The 14,860-nt window shown below is 38.6% G+C and overlaps 1 protein-coding gene across 1 annotated transcript in view; it reads right to left on the bottom strand.

The window, feature by feature from the left end:
- KIFAP3 (kinesin associated protein 3) overlaps positions 1-14,860 on the bottom strand; it is a 72,071-nt gene that overhangs the window by 16,274 nt on the left and 40,937 nt on the right. Inside the window, exons 17-19 of the mRNA XM_082766013.1 lie at positions 14,414-14,499; positions 5,359-5,548; positions 1,038-1,137 (exon numbers count right to left, since the gene is read on the bottom strand). Of these exons, the coding sequence (XP_082622139.1) occupies positions 1,038-1,137; positions 5,359-5,548; positions 14,414-14,499 (376 nt within the window). The remainder of the gene's footprint in view (positions 1-1,037; positions 1,138-5,358; positions 5,549-14,413; positions 14,500-14,860) is intronic.

The following is a 14,860-nucleotide window of genomic DNA, read 5'->3' as shown; positions in this document are numbered from 1 at the left end:
TCACTGATAAAGGCTTGAAATATGAGACTGAGCAATCTACTTTAACTTTTACCCATGGACACTCAAGACTTTTTCCCAGTTGAGAACTTTCTAGAAAGCCAAGACAACCGTGACTAGGGCTATCTTAGTGTATTGGAAAGAAAGGAGGCTACAAACATCCCTCTTCATCTTTTTTCTCTTCTTCCACAGGGCCATAAAGACTGTTGGGAGTACACAGCCATACAGTTTCTGGTTAATACAGAAACCTGTCATCTCCTGGGTTGTGTGTCTGTTAATGTTGAAGACCGTGAGCCACACAGTAAGACTTCAAGAGCAGCAGATGGCTCATACTTCGCTCAGTTTCTTGATTGCCAGCCTACCCTGAGATGAAGGCTGCACATGTGGAAGAGATCAGATGACGTGGTCCATACCAGCCCATCTCTAATCCTTCTGCTAAAATATTAATCATAGTTTTCATAAATAAGTTCACAATGTCACTCTTAGTAGAAGTTTAACCAAAACTTTACCTGGCAAGCGACTCTTCTTAGACTTCATGCCAGTATCCCCTTCCCAAACACAAGCTCCACACAAAGGGTTGCACAGTTGACCCTTCCTGAGTATAAACACTTTTTCCTTCTCAAGGTAACATATCTTAGTTTTTTTTTTTTTTTTTTCCTCAATCTGAGGATTTTAGTTATTTTTTTTCTTATATATGCTGTCACTATTACACCCTATGCTGCCTGAATGTTAATTCAGCTTTCTGGTGCACCATGAGTACAAAAACAAACAAGTGTAACCTTCCACTGCCCCTTAAAAAATACGAGAAGCCAAAGAAAAACTTTTTTGCTTCAGCTATGCATACTGTGAATTGTAGGTCATACCTACAAACGGTGACTGAAGTTGTAAGTGGTGCAAAAATGTTATTACTTAGGAAGGAAACAGATGTTTTAGACAACATTGGTTGGTATAGATGGTACAGACTGACTGTAGCATGGTCTGTAACTCAGAATATTCTGTGATTCAATGGTTGTATGCGTTCTCCACAAACAGCAATTTACCTGCTGGAGAAGGGATGCTGCCCAACAAGGTCTCCGTTTTGAAGATGATAATCACCGAAGAAATCTGGACTCACTGCTCCATCAGGGGCCATTAGGCCATCTGCAAAAACAAGAAAGATACAGAGACTGTAAAAGAAGGGCATGATTTCAGGGCGGGCAGGCAGTAATTTGTGCTGGTTTTTCTCAAATCCATTAGCAACTTGGATTATTTCTGGGAGGAATATCGAGCAACAATAATACTGAAAAGGAGCAACTTCAGCTACAACAGAAGTTTCACTAGGACTCCATCTAGTCTACTGCCCTGAGAAAAGCTACACCTAGGAAAATTTCTCTTACCTCTTCATCTTAAGGCCTGGAGATACTAGATCAAGAACCATATTGTCTGCCACATCATGAAAGGGAACACAGAAGAAAAAGTAATGACAAGTGTCAAACATGGATCTAGGCCAGCAGCATAGAAGTAGAAAAGCAATAAAAGTCTTAATTTTTCAAGAGACTACCTTTTACCACTATCTTTTAAAATTGGTTAAGGAAAAGAAATAGGAAAGCATCTCGGAAACAATTTCATATTCCCTATATCAAGGTCTTCTTGCTATTCCCTGAAAGGGTGGTCTTTTCACACAACAAACTCACAAGAACATAGATTAGTGCTTCCTTTTGCTTCATTTATCTTAAAGCACCAGCATTTGAAGATGCAAACATCTGTATAGCCAGTAGTATTCTTTAAAGGCTTCCTAGTCTCTGCTTGCTTTATAAAGAGAAGGAAATCAAGGGCTAACATCTTCCCTCTGTTACATCAGTGTAAATCCAGAGTGTCTTTGAAGTGAAGTTGAAGTGAAGTCAGTGAACTGACCCCAGCTGAGTGAGAGCTCAGCTTAACTCTTTCCTGTTCCCATTCCCCAAACTCATTTCTTGTTAATAATAAGGGCACAGTTAAAAACCTGATAATTAATACGAGGCTCTAATTAGGTAAACACTATTTAAATAGACCCTATCTGAGTTCATCTCCGTCACTGTATGAAAACAACCCCAAATTTGCAGTGCAGAAAGCATCCCAATAAAAACAGGGCAGAAGCAGGTACATTCTGACGGGTACTTTAATGGTTTAACAGAGGATAGAGAGATTCCTAATGACTAGGAAGTTACAAATGCCATTCCACTTTGAAGAAGGAGAGATAAGACCCAGGGAATCACAGGCCACTTAGCTTAACCTCTGTGGTTTCAAATCTACTAAAACTGCCTGTGCAGGAAGCAGTGGAAAGTTACTTACAGGCACAAGGGCTTAAAGATGACGACTCAGGCATTCAAACAAATCTCCGTGTGCTTTATGAATTTACCTGATGGTTTTTTGAAGATAATATAGTGACAAATGATAAAAGGAATAGAATTGACACATCTAGATTTCTAACAGACATTTGATGAGGTGCTACAGAGATTCATTTAGAAGATAATGCCTCATGGGAAAGTGACTGAATACAATGCAACAGATTGCAAATGAAAAATGCTAGCCATGATCAGACTACTTTTTAGCAGCATAAAGACAGCTGTAACATGGCTATATTCTAATTGCATGCATGTGTATACAGTATGTGAAAGAGTATTACTTGACAAGCAAACATTCTGGCACAGATCCGTATTACTGCCTTTCAGCGTGTTCAGATAGACGGGAGTGCACATGGATGTAAGATGACCAAACAGCAGGGAGAAAAGTTTAAATGGTTCTTATTAACACTTCTGTAAAGTTTTCCTATTCTTGTATTGTTCAAAAAAAAAAAAAAAAAAAAAAAAAAAAAAAAAAAAAAAAAGCAAGGGACATTAGCATTTCTGTACCTACATTTCAGATGAAAACCAATAAAACTAAGGGACTTTGTATTTTAAACGGGTTGGCTTAAAACTTCTTGGAAAGCAGAGACAATTAAAAATAACATCTCACTATCTTTCTACCAATGAAGAAGAAATTACATTTTCACTCTGAGGCTGGAGCTGCTGCTGCTTAAAGTGTCTTCAATCAGGAGTGCTAACATTCAAACCATAGCACTCGGTTACGGCTCACAGGAATTTATATGAAAATGAAAGCACATGGATATCATCAGCTGCATATAATACAATTACAGTTAAAGGACATCTGTTGTTATGCACATTTCAACATAAATTAGGGTTTTGTACTTTCAAAGCAAAGACGACACTGAGCTGAAGGTAACTTCAGAAATTCTACCAAGTTTTTGGTGCAGGTTTAGATCTCTTTGCAAGAGATATTGGTATACCTTTGCAACAGGGACTCATCTTGTCGGCAGAAGACTCGAGAATTGTTATAGCTTGGTGGGGATTTGTATTATGAGTGAGCCAGCAGTGCAGGCAGTTTCTAAAGCCACCGTGCCAAAACTCTAACATTTCTGACTGCAAAAAAGATTTTTTATTTTTGTTATTTTTGACCAAGTAATGCCATGCTGTTCAGAAACCCAAATGCCTACTCCAGTTGGTACAATAATCCATAGCCTTTAAAAAAGGAGTACTATGCGTCCCTCCCCAGTCCTATCTCAAATCTATAAATCTAGCAGAGTTCAGAAGCACGCCATGACTGGTGCTTGCTGGAAAGAACTTGAGAAGTGAATCTGTATCTTGAATATAATCAGTTACTCTTATACATTTGAAAACAAAAGCACTTTTCAAACATCTGCAGAACATATCATTGGAAATCTGCCTCTCCTTCCTGGTCAAATATCAATTCCAACACAAAAATCTTTGTTGAAATAACATTGAGCCAATAACATGAACGATTAAAAAACAGGAAATTCAGTATTACTGGTGACACTCCATCTCTAGCTCATATTGTTGGGAAAAAAAGCGGTCCCGTGAAATAAGCAAAGGTTTAAGACTTATAAAAGGAGGACTGCAACAAGCATGCTGTCATGTCTTTAACTTAGGAAGCCTGAAATAGACTTGATGTAATCAGAGACCCTGGTACTGTACTACACACGGCTTACACTGCTAACCTTGAAGGACCAGTGCAGGAAAACAAATCCAGTGCTGCAGGATGTAACCACAAAATAAATAAGAATCCTTAAGTTCTGTTATACTTTGAGAATGAATTTTGAAATTCTGCTGAGGTCTTGCACATTTCTTTTCTCACAGCAACTACAAAGCAAGCTTACAGGTTTCAGTGGTTTTGTTTTTCATATTACTATCCCTGCAAATTCACCCAGAGTCAGAGTTTTGTGACTCATGCTTCATAGCAAAGGGTTGGACACTTACATGGAAAAAGAAGAGAAAAAGACTCAATCCCAGCAATTAAAAGAAACACACGCACACAGAGTCATCCAGGGGTTTAAAAAGGATATAAAAACCACAAGTTTGAGAGCACAAGCCAACTCCTAGTTATTAAAGGTTATGAAGACTTTTATCCAGTGCGCACATTATTTGATGAGCATCTCCTGCAGGGCTTTTTGAACCACTCTCTGAAAGGGGTGGCAAGAGAAGATACTAGATTAGATACATTAGTGTCTCAATCCAGTATGGCAATATTTAATGCTCTTACTAACTACAAATCTTTACAGAAGGAGAGAGCAAGCAAGCAAATTTCACATGAAAACCCCTAGAACCATGCCACTATGCACTATAAGTAAGAGTAAGCAAAATTATGAGCAACATTTTTTTCCTTTATGAAATATACGAGGGTTCATCTCCAATTCAATTAAGAGAAGTTATGTTTTTAAGTTTTTATTCAACTTCTTCAGATTATCAATTAATGAAACTCGTCTATATGATGATCTTGAAAACAATAGAAATTCACATACTTCCCTAGATATGTGACAGCAATATTATACAAACAGTGATTCACAGCATGATTGCTGCTACTAAGAACATACACATTTGATGTGGCTCAAGTCAAATTTTGCATTAAATTCTGCAAAAAAAAATCTGTTACAGAAGTAACACATAAGACCAAGCAAAATTCAGCATCAAATCCCATAGCTGTACTGCTCTGTGAATGTAACAGGAATAAGAAAGGGTTTGTGTTTGGCTAAGTAAACAAGCTATGGACATAAGAGACAGCTATGAAGGAACAAGGCTGGACCACCTTTATTTAGATCAGTAATCATGCTCTGATTACTCTGATTAGCTAAGGTAGATCTGTTCGCATTTCTAAAGACCTGTCACACTTTGTAAATTCATGGATATACAGTACTCAGTCCTTCATTAACATCCTAACAAGGGCAAACACATCCCTGGCTAGTATTCATCAATGCTGCTGACACACAACGGTAACAAATACCAATGGGGCAGCAATCCCCGTGCTGAATACTAACACATGCTGCCTTACCTGCGTTGTAGTAGAGGTCAGGTCTTTCCAGAATGTCCCCTTCGTGGATGTAGGGCTCAATACGATCGTCCCCATACAGATATTGCTCGCTGTCATCCATCTGCCGACTCTCCACCATCTCCAGCCACTGAGAGTTGTGCCATCGAAATTTCTCACTCTGGATTTTTTTAGCCCATTCCTCATCGTATTCCTGTTTAACAAAATCACACAAGATTTTAGAATGAAGTATAGAGAAAGACCTGTTTGGTTTAACAATAATTTAACATCAGCAAAAGATCCAAGTTTCAGTGCTCAGTGACTTAAATCCTCTATTAAGCCTACAGAATACATCGAGCAAAAAAAGGTAATGATTTTGCAAAATCTATGCATTATTCTGTTTTTGTACATGCAACACCCGTACAATATTCCCTTGATGGTTTTTAGCTTTACACTGTTCAGAAAAACCTCCTGCTTTGAGCAAAGGACTTCCATCACCTTGGTCTCCTCACTTGGAGGATCAAGAAGAGCCAATTACTGCCAATTTTAGTAATTAAAAGACTTCAGTAATTAAACACTAACACTGACCAAATACACAGTATGATCTCCTGAGACAAACATTTGCTGTGACAATTAGTTACTAGAAAACACAACAAAAAAAGGCTGTGATAAAACCAGTAAGTCTTTATTTTATTTGAAGAGCTCCAGTAAAACAGGATTTAATTTCCAACTTCTTGTCAAATTTCGTAATAGCTTACTATTTCTACTATCGAACACCCACAAAAACAACACACAGCATTCATTAAGAGGTTATGGGAACCACAGACAAAGCTAAAGCTGGAGAAGAACTTCTCCAGAGTGCTGAGTGAAACAGGATATAAGTACAGGCCACTGCGGAAACAAAAGGCAGGCATGAAATTTCAGCCTGGATTACAGCCCGACTGCACTCTAATAACATGATATTGGGTATAAAGGCGTACCAGAAGGAAATGACATAGCCAATGGTCACCGTGCAATCAGCTGTTTCGAAGGGAAGGCTCCTCTAAGCAGACCCGACTATATGGGCTCTTGATTACTACTGAGCAATCACAGACCTCATAATCCTCAGATTTTCAATATGACTGGAAAAGTAGGGCACAGCTAGCAAAGTAGGAACTCATGAACATGTGAAAATTGCAGATGTTATCAATTTGGGAAGATCGACAAATAACGAACAATGGCTATTACTTTTTTAATCAAAGGACTGTGACCAAGAGCAACATTCATAACCAAAAAGTGGTTCCTACTTGTGTGAAGAAATATCCCTATGAAGCAAGTCCCGCTGTATCTACTTCACTGTCTTCTAAGCTAACTAGGAAGGAAACAAAACTGAAAATCATATGTTAACCATCTTGAGAGTTAAGAAATGATCTAGACAGACTTTCCTTGGAGATCTAGCTGGAGAAGTTTAAGGTTTTTAAAATCCACTTTACTTAAGCCCAGAAGGGGAGAAAGAGTGTTCACACAATTAGTGACAATGTCTTGGCTGCAGAAGTGGTAATTTCTTAAACTGCTCCAGCTAGACATGCAAAAGCTCATCTGTCTACAACTCGAGGTCAAAAACCAGCAGTGAAGACAGAGTAAGTTGGCTAAGCAGCTCAGGTTAAACCTCCAGATTCCCCGTGGGCTCAACTTGAGCTTTGAACTTAATAGTGAAGCTACCTTGTCTTTACTGCTGTTAACCTGACGTAGGTAACGCCTCCTGTCCTTTGCCTTTTCCATCCTTCTGACTGTTTGATAACGCAAAAACCAGCTGGTTCAGTCATTCTGGCAGAGGATTCGCTGGCATTGCCAACGAGTCTATCTGGAGCCTTAAAGATTTCATGGGGAATCACGTTGCATCGCACAACCACAAACCATTATTGTATAGCAGCGGGTTTTTAAGCTATGTTTTACTTGGAGGAATGGCAAGGTTGTTTCTCTTGGCTTAAAGCAGAATGCGAACTCCTTTTTGATGGGACATCCACGCAAGCACCTGCAATTGTGGGGCTCTGATCAGTCTGGGGCATTATTGTGAATTTCTCAGATTCCACCCCTGACCAGCAGCAATTAGGAGACACCTCTAAATCCCTTCTGCACCATTCTGGCACACAAGCAGTTCTGTTCGACACCTAGTGTCTCGCATGGCTTCTGTGCACAGAGCAAGCATCATCTGCAGGATCTGTAAAGGTTCCCAGTCCCTGCTGGCCTCCAGCAAAATTCCAAGTTCCTGTCAACCATACAGTAATGCAGCACCCTTTGGGAGGAAGACAGACAAACCAACCCTACACCTTATACTGTTAAGAAAAAGAACTCCGAGAAAAAAAAAGAACTTCCCCAAATTGAAAGCAAAGTCCCCTTGGAGAGGTAGGCTCATTGTTGTAATTTGTAAAATAACCCATAAAAAAATCAAAGGGCAGGAGTTTCAAGGATGATATCTGACTAGTATCTTGGAAACATCTACTTTGCTGCGTCTGCCAGAGCTAAAGTGTGGGCTATCAACCCTCAGCAGTCGTTAAGGCTTTAAAGAAACACCTTGTAACTGCCAGAGATCGGACTGGAGCCTTAAGAAAACTATTCCCAGAAATCATGATTGCAAAGCAGTGAGGGAAATAAACAAACTTAACAAACAGCAAATTAGACAGATCTGTGGGAAAGCTGAATTCCTTTCACATTACCTTGTTTACTTTTAAAAGTTCCCAAAAGAAGAAAAAGCCAGTAGCTAAATCCCTCATTCATATTTGTCATAAGTGCACTTGGAAAACATGTCAACCTTTCCAAAGTCACAGCCCCGAATGAATCCCACTTGCCCAACATCACCGTCTGAACTGGCTGGACATTCGCCACAAACAGATGTGAACTTACTAGCCTTCAATCCTTCACAAATTAACTAACATTTCTCAGACCCTAACTATTTTTGCTTGTTTGTTCTTCTTTAGACAGCAACAAGAGCAGAGTATTCCTATGTATTTGATGTTTTCTATCTTATATTAAAAGGCTCCAAAATCTCAGGTATTTCACCTCACTTATTTATCTATGTTTTTGGAAGACAGAATAAGCAACTGATTGGCAAATTACTAGTTACGAGACTGAACATAGTTTCACGCTACCTATAAATCACAAGTTATCAAACTGTTTGGCTATTTTATTAATTTTTTTACTTGCATTTCACCATGAATGAGCAATAAAGACAAAGATGTGACCACACCAGACTCAGACGAATGATCGGTTATGTCAAGAGTTTCATTCTGGCAGCAATCCTAGGGAAGGACGATTTGCAGTAATCTAGAACAATTTACATAAACTCAGCACAGAAAAGATCATTTAAGTACTGTGAGATCAAGGGTATGTCTGTAGATTTTCCATAGAAATGTGCAGAAACACCACTGGGTAAGTGATTAATGGAATAACATCAGAATGGAAGAAAAGCTGTAAATGCAGGACTACAGCCAAAAGGCACAAAGAAACCAAATTACAGAAATGTAGGGCAAAATGCTTCCCTAAAACACAGTGAGTTTTCCAATAATCCTATATTCAGCTATAAAAAGCTTTTTTTTATTTTTTTTTTTTTTATATATATGAAGTTCACCTTCTTTAAACTAAGGAATTCCTGCAAAAATGAAACCAGAAAACTAAACATTGCAGAGACACAAACACAGGTTTGTGCCTTCCAGCATTTTTAAACTTTAGCCCACTGGAAAAGCAGTGGATGGAATGTGCCTACTCTCCACCCCACAACCACCCCCCTCCTCAAATACAGCACGGCCAGTAACATAAAAGGAGGAATCCTGAACGTTGATTTTATTCTCTTTGGAGCTCCCTGACATCACCGTTTTTAACATTCGGTTTCCATAAATCCTAAAGTGTCATAGAAGATGTATGGTTCGACTCTGCGAGGAATGTGCCATCCTTTTTGAAGTTCTACTTCCAACTTTGTTTACTACTGAACCATTGAAATATTATGAAGCGTTAACTGGCCTATTATCAGAGCGTGTCTGTTCCCTATCAGGGGTCCCCTTTGTCACTGGCTTCCGTCACACCTTGTATCTGATTAACACACTATAGGATAACATAGAGCTACACAGATCTGCTTTGTGTTCTCTCACAGCTGATGAAAAACAGATTTTCCTTTTCACTTTAATGTGGTTGCCCTTTAATTGGGTCTGTAATAGGGTTCATTTGATGCGATTCCTCATACTAAACTAAAACTGCTATACAGTAAGTTGAATGTTCATTATGTTTAAGGCCATAGCTGGTAAAGCGATATGTTATATTCTTCATTATTTAACCATCCCTAAAATACACAGTTTACATGAAAGGTTAAATTAAACATTTTTTAGTTAAAGAAAGATTTATCTTGTCTAGTAACCCAAAGTTAGGCATGTAATTTGAACTATGTGCCTCTATAAACCACAGATAGAAACAGATGTTATGGATCACCTTCTGCAGGTGTCTGTGACACCTACCTTGGGGTAAGTAGCACCAGAGGACAATTCATTCACAGGTCAAAAAAAAAAAATCCTTCTGCCACTTAGACCCACAAAACTCAGTCACTTCTCTGCAATCAGGCTCATCACTAAATATATTCTGATTGGAAGCTAGCAGAAACCTATGATATGAAATTAATGGCAAGGTAGAAAAAAGAACGAGCATTCATGCCTCCTAAATTTAGGTGCCTGCATAAAAAGCACACTTTCCACAGGGTTCCTACATTGTCAATAATTAAAAGAGGTTTTTCCTTAGAGAAATTTAAGGTATCTCATTGGCCAGTTGTTATGGAAGTGATGAAGACCACTGGCTTGGCTCACCTTCCTAGCTTTTCTATTCCACTGAGTAAGCACCAACGCTAGAAGGTAACCCTTAGGATAGGTTCATGTGAAGACAAAGAATCAGAGCCCACCTGCCCTATCCAATGCCCCTCTGTGTGGCTGTTCTTCTAGTCCAGGTAGAGCCTTTCCTGCTGGATGCACACTCTTTGCCACCAAAAGGTACTGGCACCAAAGTGGACTGATTTCATATTTCACAACGCAGGAGTTGACCAGTGAAAACTCATTTCAACAGTTCAGTCTGCAGCCTCACACCCTAGCTGTTTTCTGCCCACTTCTCTGCATTCAGGATTGTTACAAGGTAACAGAGGAACAAGACACATCATGAACATAGGAAGTCTTAACAAACAAAGGTAGAACCTCTTTTCCTGCAGTATAGCACTCTTCATGGATGGAGGACACCAAGTGGAGTCAAAGGTTATCTATTTTCAGAGCACACTGACATAAAGCCCACACCAGATTCCTGTGGTCTGCTCTTCCTTGATTTTGAGAGCTGGTCAACATCTTGCACAGCTGGCCCCAAATCCCTCAGAGCACTGAGGGTCCACAGCACATTCCTAATTCTTAGGTGAACTTCCAGCATTCCCAACAAGGAGGATTTGTGTTGGGCACGTGGCTAATACAGAAAGATGCAAGCCATTCATCAACACAGCCTTCTGTATGAAAAAGGTTATTTGGCTTTCGTTACAAATACTTGGGGAAAACAATAAAGGCTAGAAAAGACACCTTAAGCATGAGGTCCTTCCTAAATCACGTAGACAGTGCTGTAGCTATCCTTTTGCTTCTGCAAAAAGCACAATGATCCACTACAGAAAATATGGGAAACAAGATGGTGCACTGGACCTGGATTCAAAGCTCTTAAAAAAAAAAAAACAACATGCAATGAACTGGAAAATGGGGGAAAATAGGGGAGTGGAAAGCATCATTAGACCAAAGTCTAGAAGATCTGGCTATGGTTAATTAAATGTGCTTTGAAAAAATGAGAAAAAAAGCATTTAACAGCAATAAGGGAGAGCTAGGAACACAGGATGAGAAAGATCAGACATTAATAATTCCCTCAGCTCATGGTAATGCTGTCTGAAGCGAACAGAATAAAACCTTCCTAAGCTGACATTTCTTTCACAAGCATCAAGAGCAGATGGTCAGGCTACTGAATCAAAGGAAAAGGGAACTTCATTTGCCTGAGAACCCTACACCAAGTGTGGATTCCAGGCTTTCAGCTGAGCCGTGGGACCTGTCCAGTTTTAGGTGTACAAATAAATACCCTAAACTAGCTGCTTGGTGTTAAGACTGAGCATACGACACAGAACTGAAGCTCTCCTAAATTATCAACGCAGACAACAGCAGTATCTTGCATCTACCAGTGCAAAGCCAAGACTCCCCAGAACACACTATGCTAAAGCAACACATCTGTTTCAGTTCATCAATGGCAGAGTCCAGCCAAGCTATATTAAACAAATCATCACCAGTGTAACATTTCCATAATTTCTGTGACAATTACTTTACTACAGAAAGCATATCTCCCCTAAGGCTTATAAGGCATCTGATTTTCTTCAGTGTTATTTCAATCACACTATATAGAGCTTATTGATGAGTGAAAGAAGCATTTGTCTTCCCTGAGAAGAAATTACTTTAAAATCTCTCTTCTCCATCATTTGCTTTCTGATTTCCATCATCAGAGGAGCTAACTCTGTCAGCATGTACGGAACAACAAGACTGCAAACTTCAGTTTTTATTGTTGTGGATTTAGCACTGATAAGAAATTTCAACGATCCTAGAGATGTCTGTTCAGACACCTCAGAAGGCACTGGCAACATAAAACTGCCACACAACCGAGCGTCTGTGTTTACAGGCTGCTTTACCCTACCGCCTGAGCTAAATGGTAGAACACCTATCAAAATCCTCAGGTTTTGATAATTTACTGTTTCATATATTCTCCAATCACCATCTGGGATATGTTGCCTTCATTGCCTGTGATTTTTTTTTTTGTACTGGAAGATGGTGTAAAACCAGCCTGTAACATACCAAGAGAGAACCACTACTTGACTGTTTTCTGTCTTCCAGAGAAGAGGGTGTGTTGTACTTTCTGTTCACCGCACAGGCATGGTGTTAATTATGGTTTATGCAACTTCTAATCCAACAGCTAGATGATAAAGCTGCAAAGACCTTCACAGAAAAGTACCTCTAACATGCCAAAGAACATAATTCTGTGTGGCACTGCTCCAATATAGTTTACCACTGTATGAAATACTCCCAGTATGTGCCTGATGGCATTTCCCTTACTCCCAATATCAGCAGTACCAAATCATTTCCTCACCTTATTCTTTTCTCAAGGCCCTGGAAGCCCTGTCCAGTGCTTTTCACAAGTTCAAAGATCTCCTCTCCATCTACTGTCACAGCACTTTTTTTTTTTTTTTTTTAAAAAACATGCAGCAGAAAGATTACCCCTTCTCAGGAAGGAAGGACAAAGAAGCCAAGTAGATTTTACTCAGAAGTTAATGTTGAATGTGAAGCAATGTACTTATTCTTCTGGATTCTATAAAATAAACGTCGCTCAATAACACTACTAACATAATACGATCTAGTAACATAACTACTAACATGATAGACTCTACTAACTCCTAGCATAATGGGATAAGTCTACTAACTAGAAACTACTGAAAAATTAAGTGCCAGATTGCAAAGTTTCCCTTTATGAACCTAACAGCCCCTCAGACACCTAGAAACTGCACTGGCTCCAAGGGAAAATAAGATGTGTTGGAAACACTTGCCAGTGTCCAGCCTCACCCAGTGGATAAAGACTTTCTATTTCAACTGGAGATGTCTCTGGAAGTGATTGATCTTGATAATCTGAACATAAAACCCATCAGAAATAAGTATTAAGTGCAAATTCATCTTAGTTGAAATTGTGATCTTAATGAACTCCAGTGGCAGCTCTGCCACTCACTAGTGGGTCACGATTGTTTTTCCATACCTTTGTGAAACAAAGCAGCGATGGGTAACAAGAATTCCACCACAGAAAATGTCATTTTGCTTTTTGCTTTAGAAGAATATTAAATTAAGAGATATTACTAATGAACAGAAAAATACAAAAGATTATAGTACCATGCAGACCAGAATTTAGCTCTTATATAAAACCTTTCAGAGAACAAGCTGCAGTATGCATGATCCCATTGAAGAAGAAACTAGGTGGCCGATAGCAAAAGCATTACAGTAGTCAAATATTTTATTATTATTCTTGACTCACAGTTAAACTCTTTGTCTATAAGATTAAATTTAATGAGGGCTACTCTACATCCAAATGATGTACAGTCCACATAGTCCTAAAACAATTCTAAAAGATGCATTATTTTTGTCAATAAGTCAACCAATTAAACAGGCTAGGAGGAATTTTAGCAGTGAAACACAACTTTTACATGGAATCTGCATCACAACGTTTTTACTTTAGTGGAAAACACCACAGGAAATATTAAAGCTTCTAGAGTCAAGGATCCCTAGAAGTAGACTATATGTGGTATAAAAGCTAATAAAGCAACAGTGCTTCAAAATTCAATATTCCTTTTTCCCTCAAGGTAAATTCAGTACAAAACAACTGTCCTGAAAGTTTATTCTGATCAATGGATAGTTAGACAAACTAAGTCACGTAGCTAAAAGGAGATCTATCCAATAGTTGATGACAGTATTAAAAACTTCAATGTTATACTGCCTGCTCCCCCAGCAGAAAAGCCAGCTTTAGGATTACCCCCCACATTTTCTTTTTGAAAAAAAGAAAATACTGGCACCGATCACTGTAGAAAAACTGAATAAAAGCTGCTGGGTAACAAGAGCCATTTGTTTGGAAAACTAAGACAATGAAAGGTTGGCATACTTCTGCACTGTGATTAATTTTCATTTTCTTTAATTAAAAAAGCATTCTTTAGAAGTGTTTGTAGTGAATAGTTAACTGTAAGTGTACTTCATACACTTAAGCATGATTTTTCATAATTACTTTTTCATATAGTTAAGTATGACATGCACTAGTTAAGTATACATGCACTTCTTAGAAGTTTGGTACACAGCCTAGAATGATGATTGTTATTGACCTGTGAAAATTTGTTTTTTCCTATGTGATTAGGAAGCTGCACATGAAAAGTATTTTTACTTTGCAAGTGTAAAGTATTGGTATACAGTTATTATTTCAGAATTATGTCGTGTAAAGAGGTTCTTGAAGGGCAGATGAGAAAAATCAGACCTACCGCTATAATATCCAGTGTGTTGTCACAAACTTTGCGTATCTCAGCATTTTTATCATGCATCAGGTCTATTAGATATGCCGGAGCTTCTGGAAAGAAACTGTTAAGGATAAAGGCTAGGTCTTTTGCACAGCCTTCCTCCAACTTCAAATTTCATAACAAACTGTAGCGAGGAATTTTCTATCACATTTGAAGTTCAGCAGCCTTCCCACCACCAGTTTGTTGTTTGTTGTTGTTGGTGGTGTTTTTTTTTAAATCACATTTTAAGATATCCAAATATCCTTCAAAAGCTGTGAAGGAAAATTACTTGTCCCTTATAAAGTAAATACATTCTGATCTGCTAGGGGAAATCCATGCACCTGTGCCTTTTTGACTAACATATGTTAGTCCATTTCTGTGGAATAGTTTAATCTTTTGAGAATGTTACTTTTGTAATCTTTAGGGTGTTCC

The sequence above is a fragment of the Aythya marila genome (assembly GCF_965140915.1).
Source record: "Aythya marila genome assembly, chromosome: 8".
Classification (NCBI taxonomy): Eukaryota; Metazoa; Chordata; class Aves; order Anseriformes; family Anatidae; genus Aythya; species Aythya marila.
Note: the sequence above shows the minus strand (reverse complement) of the source record. Positions and strands in the feature narration are given on the sequence as shown.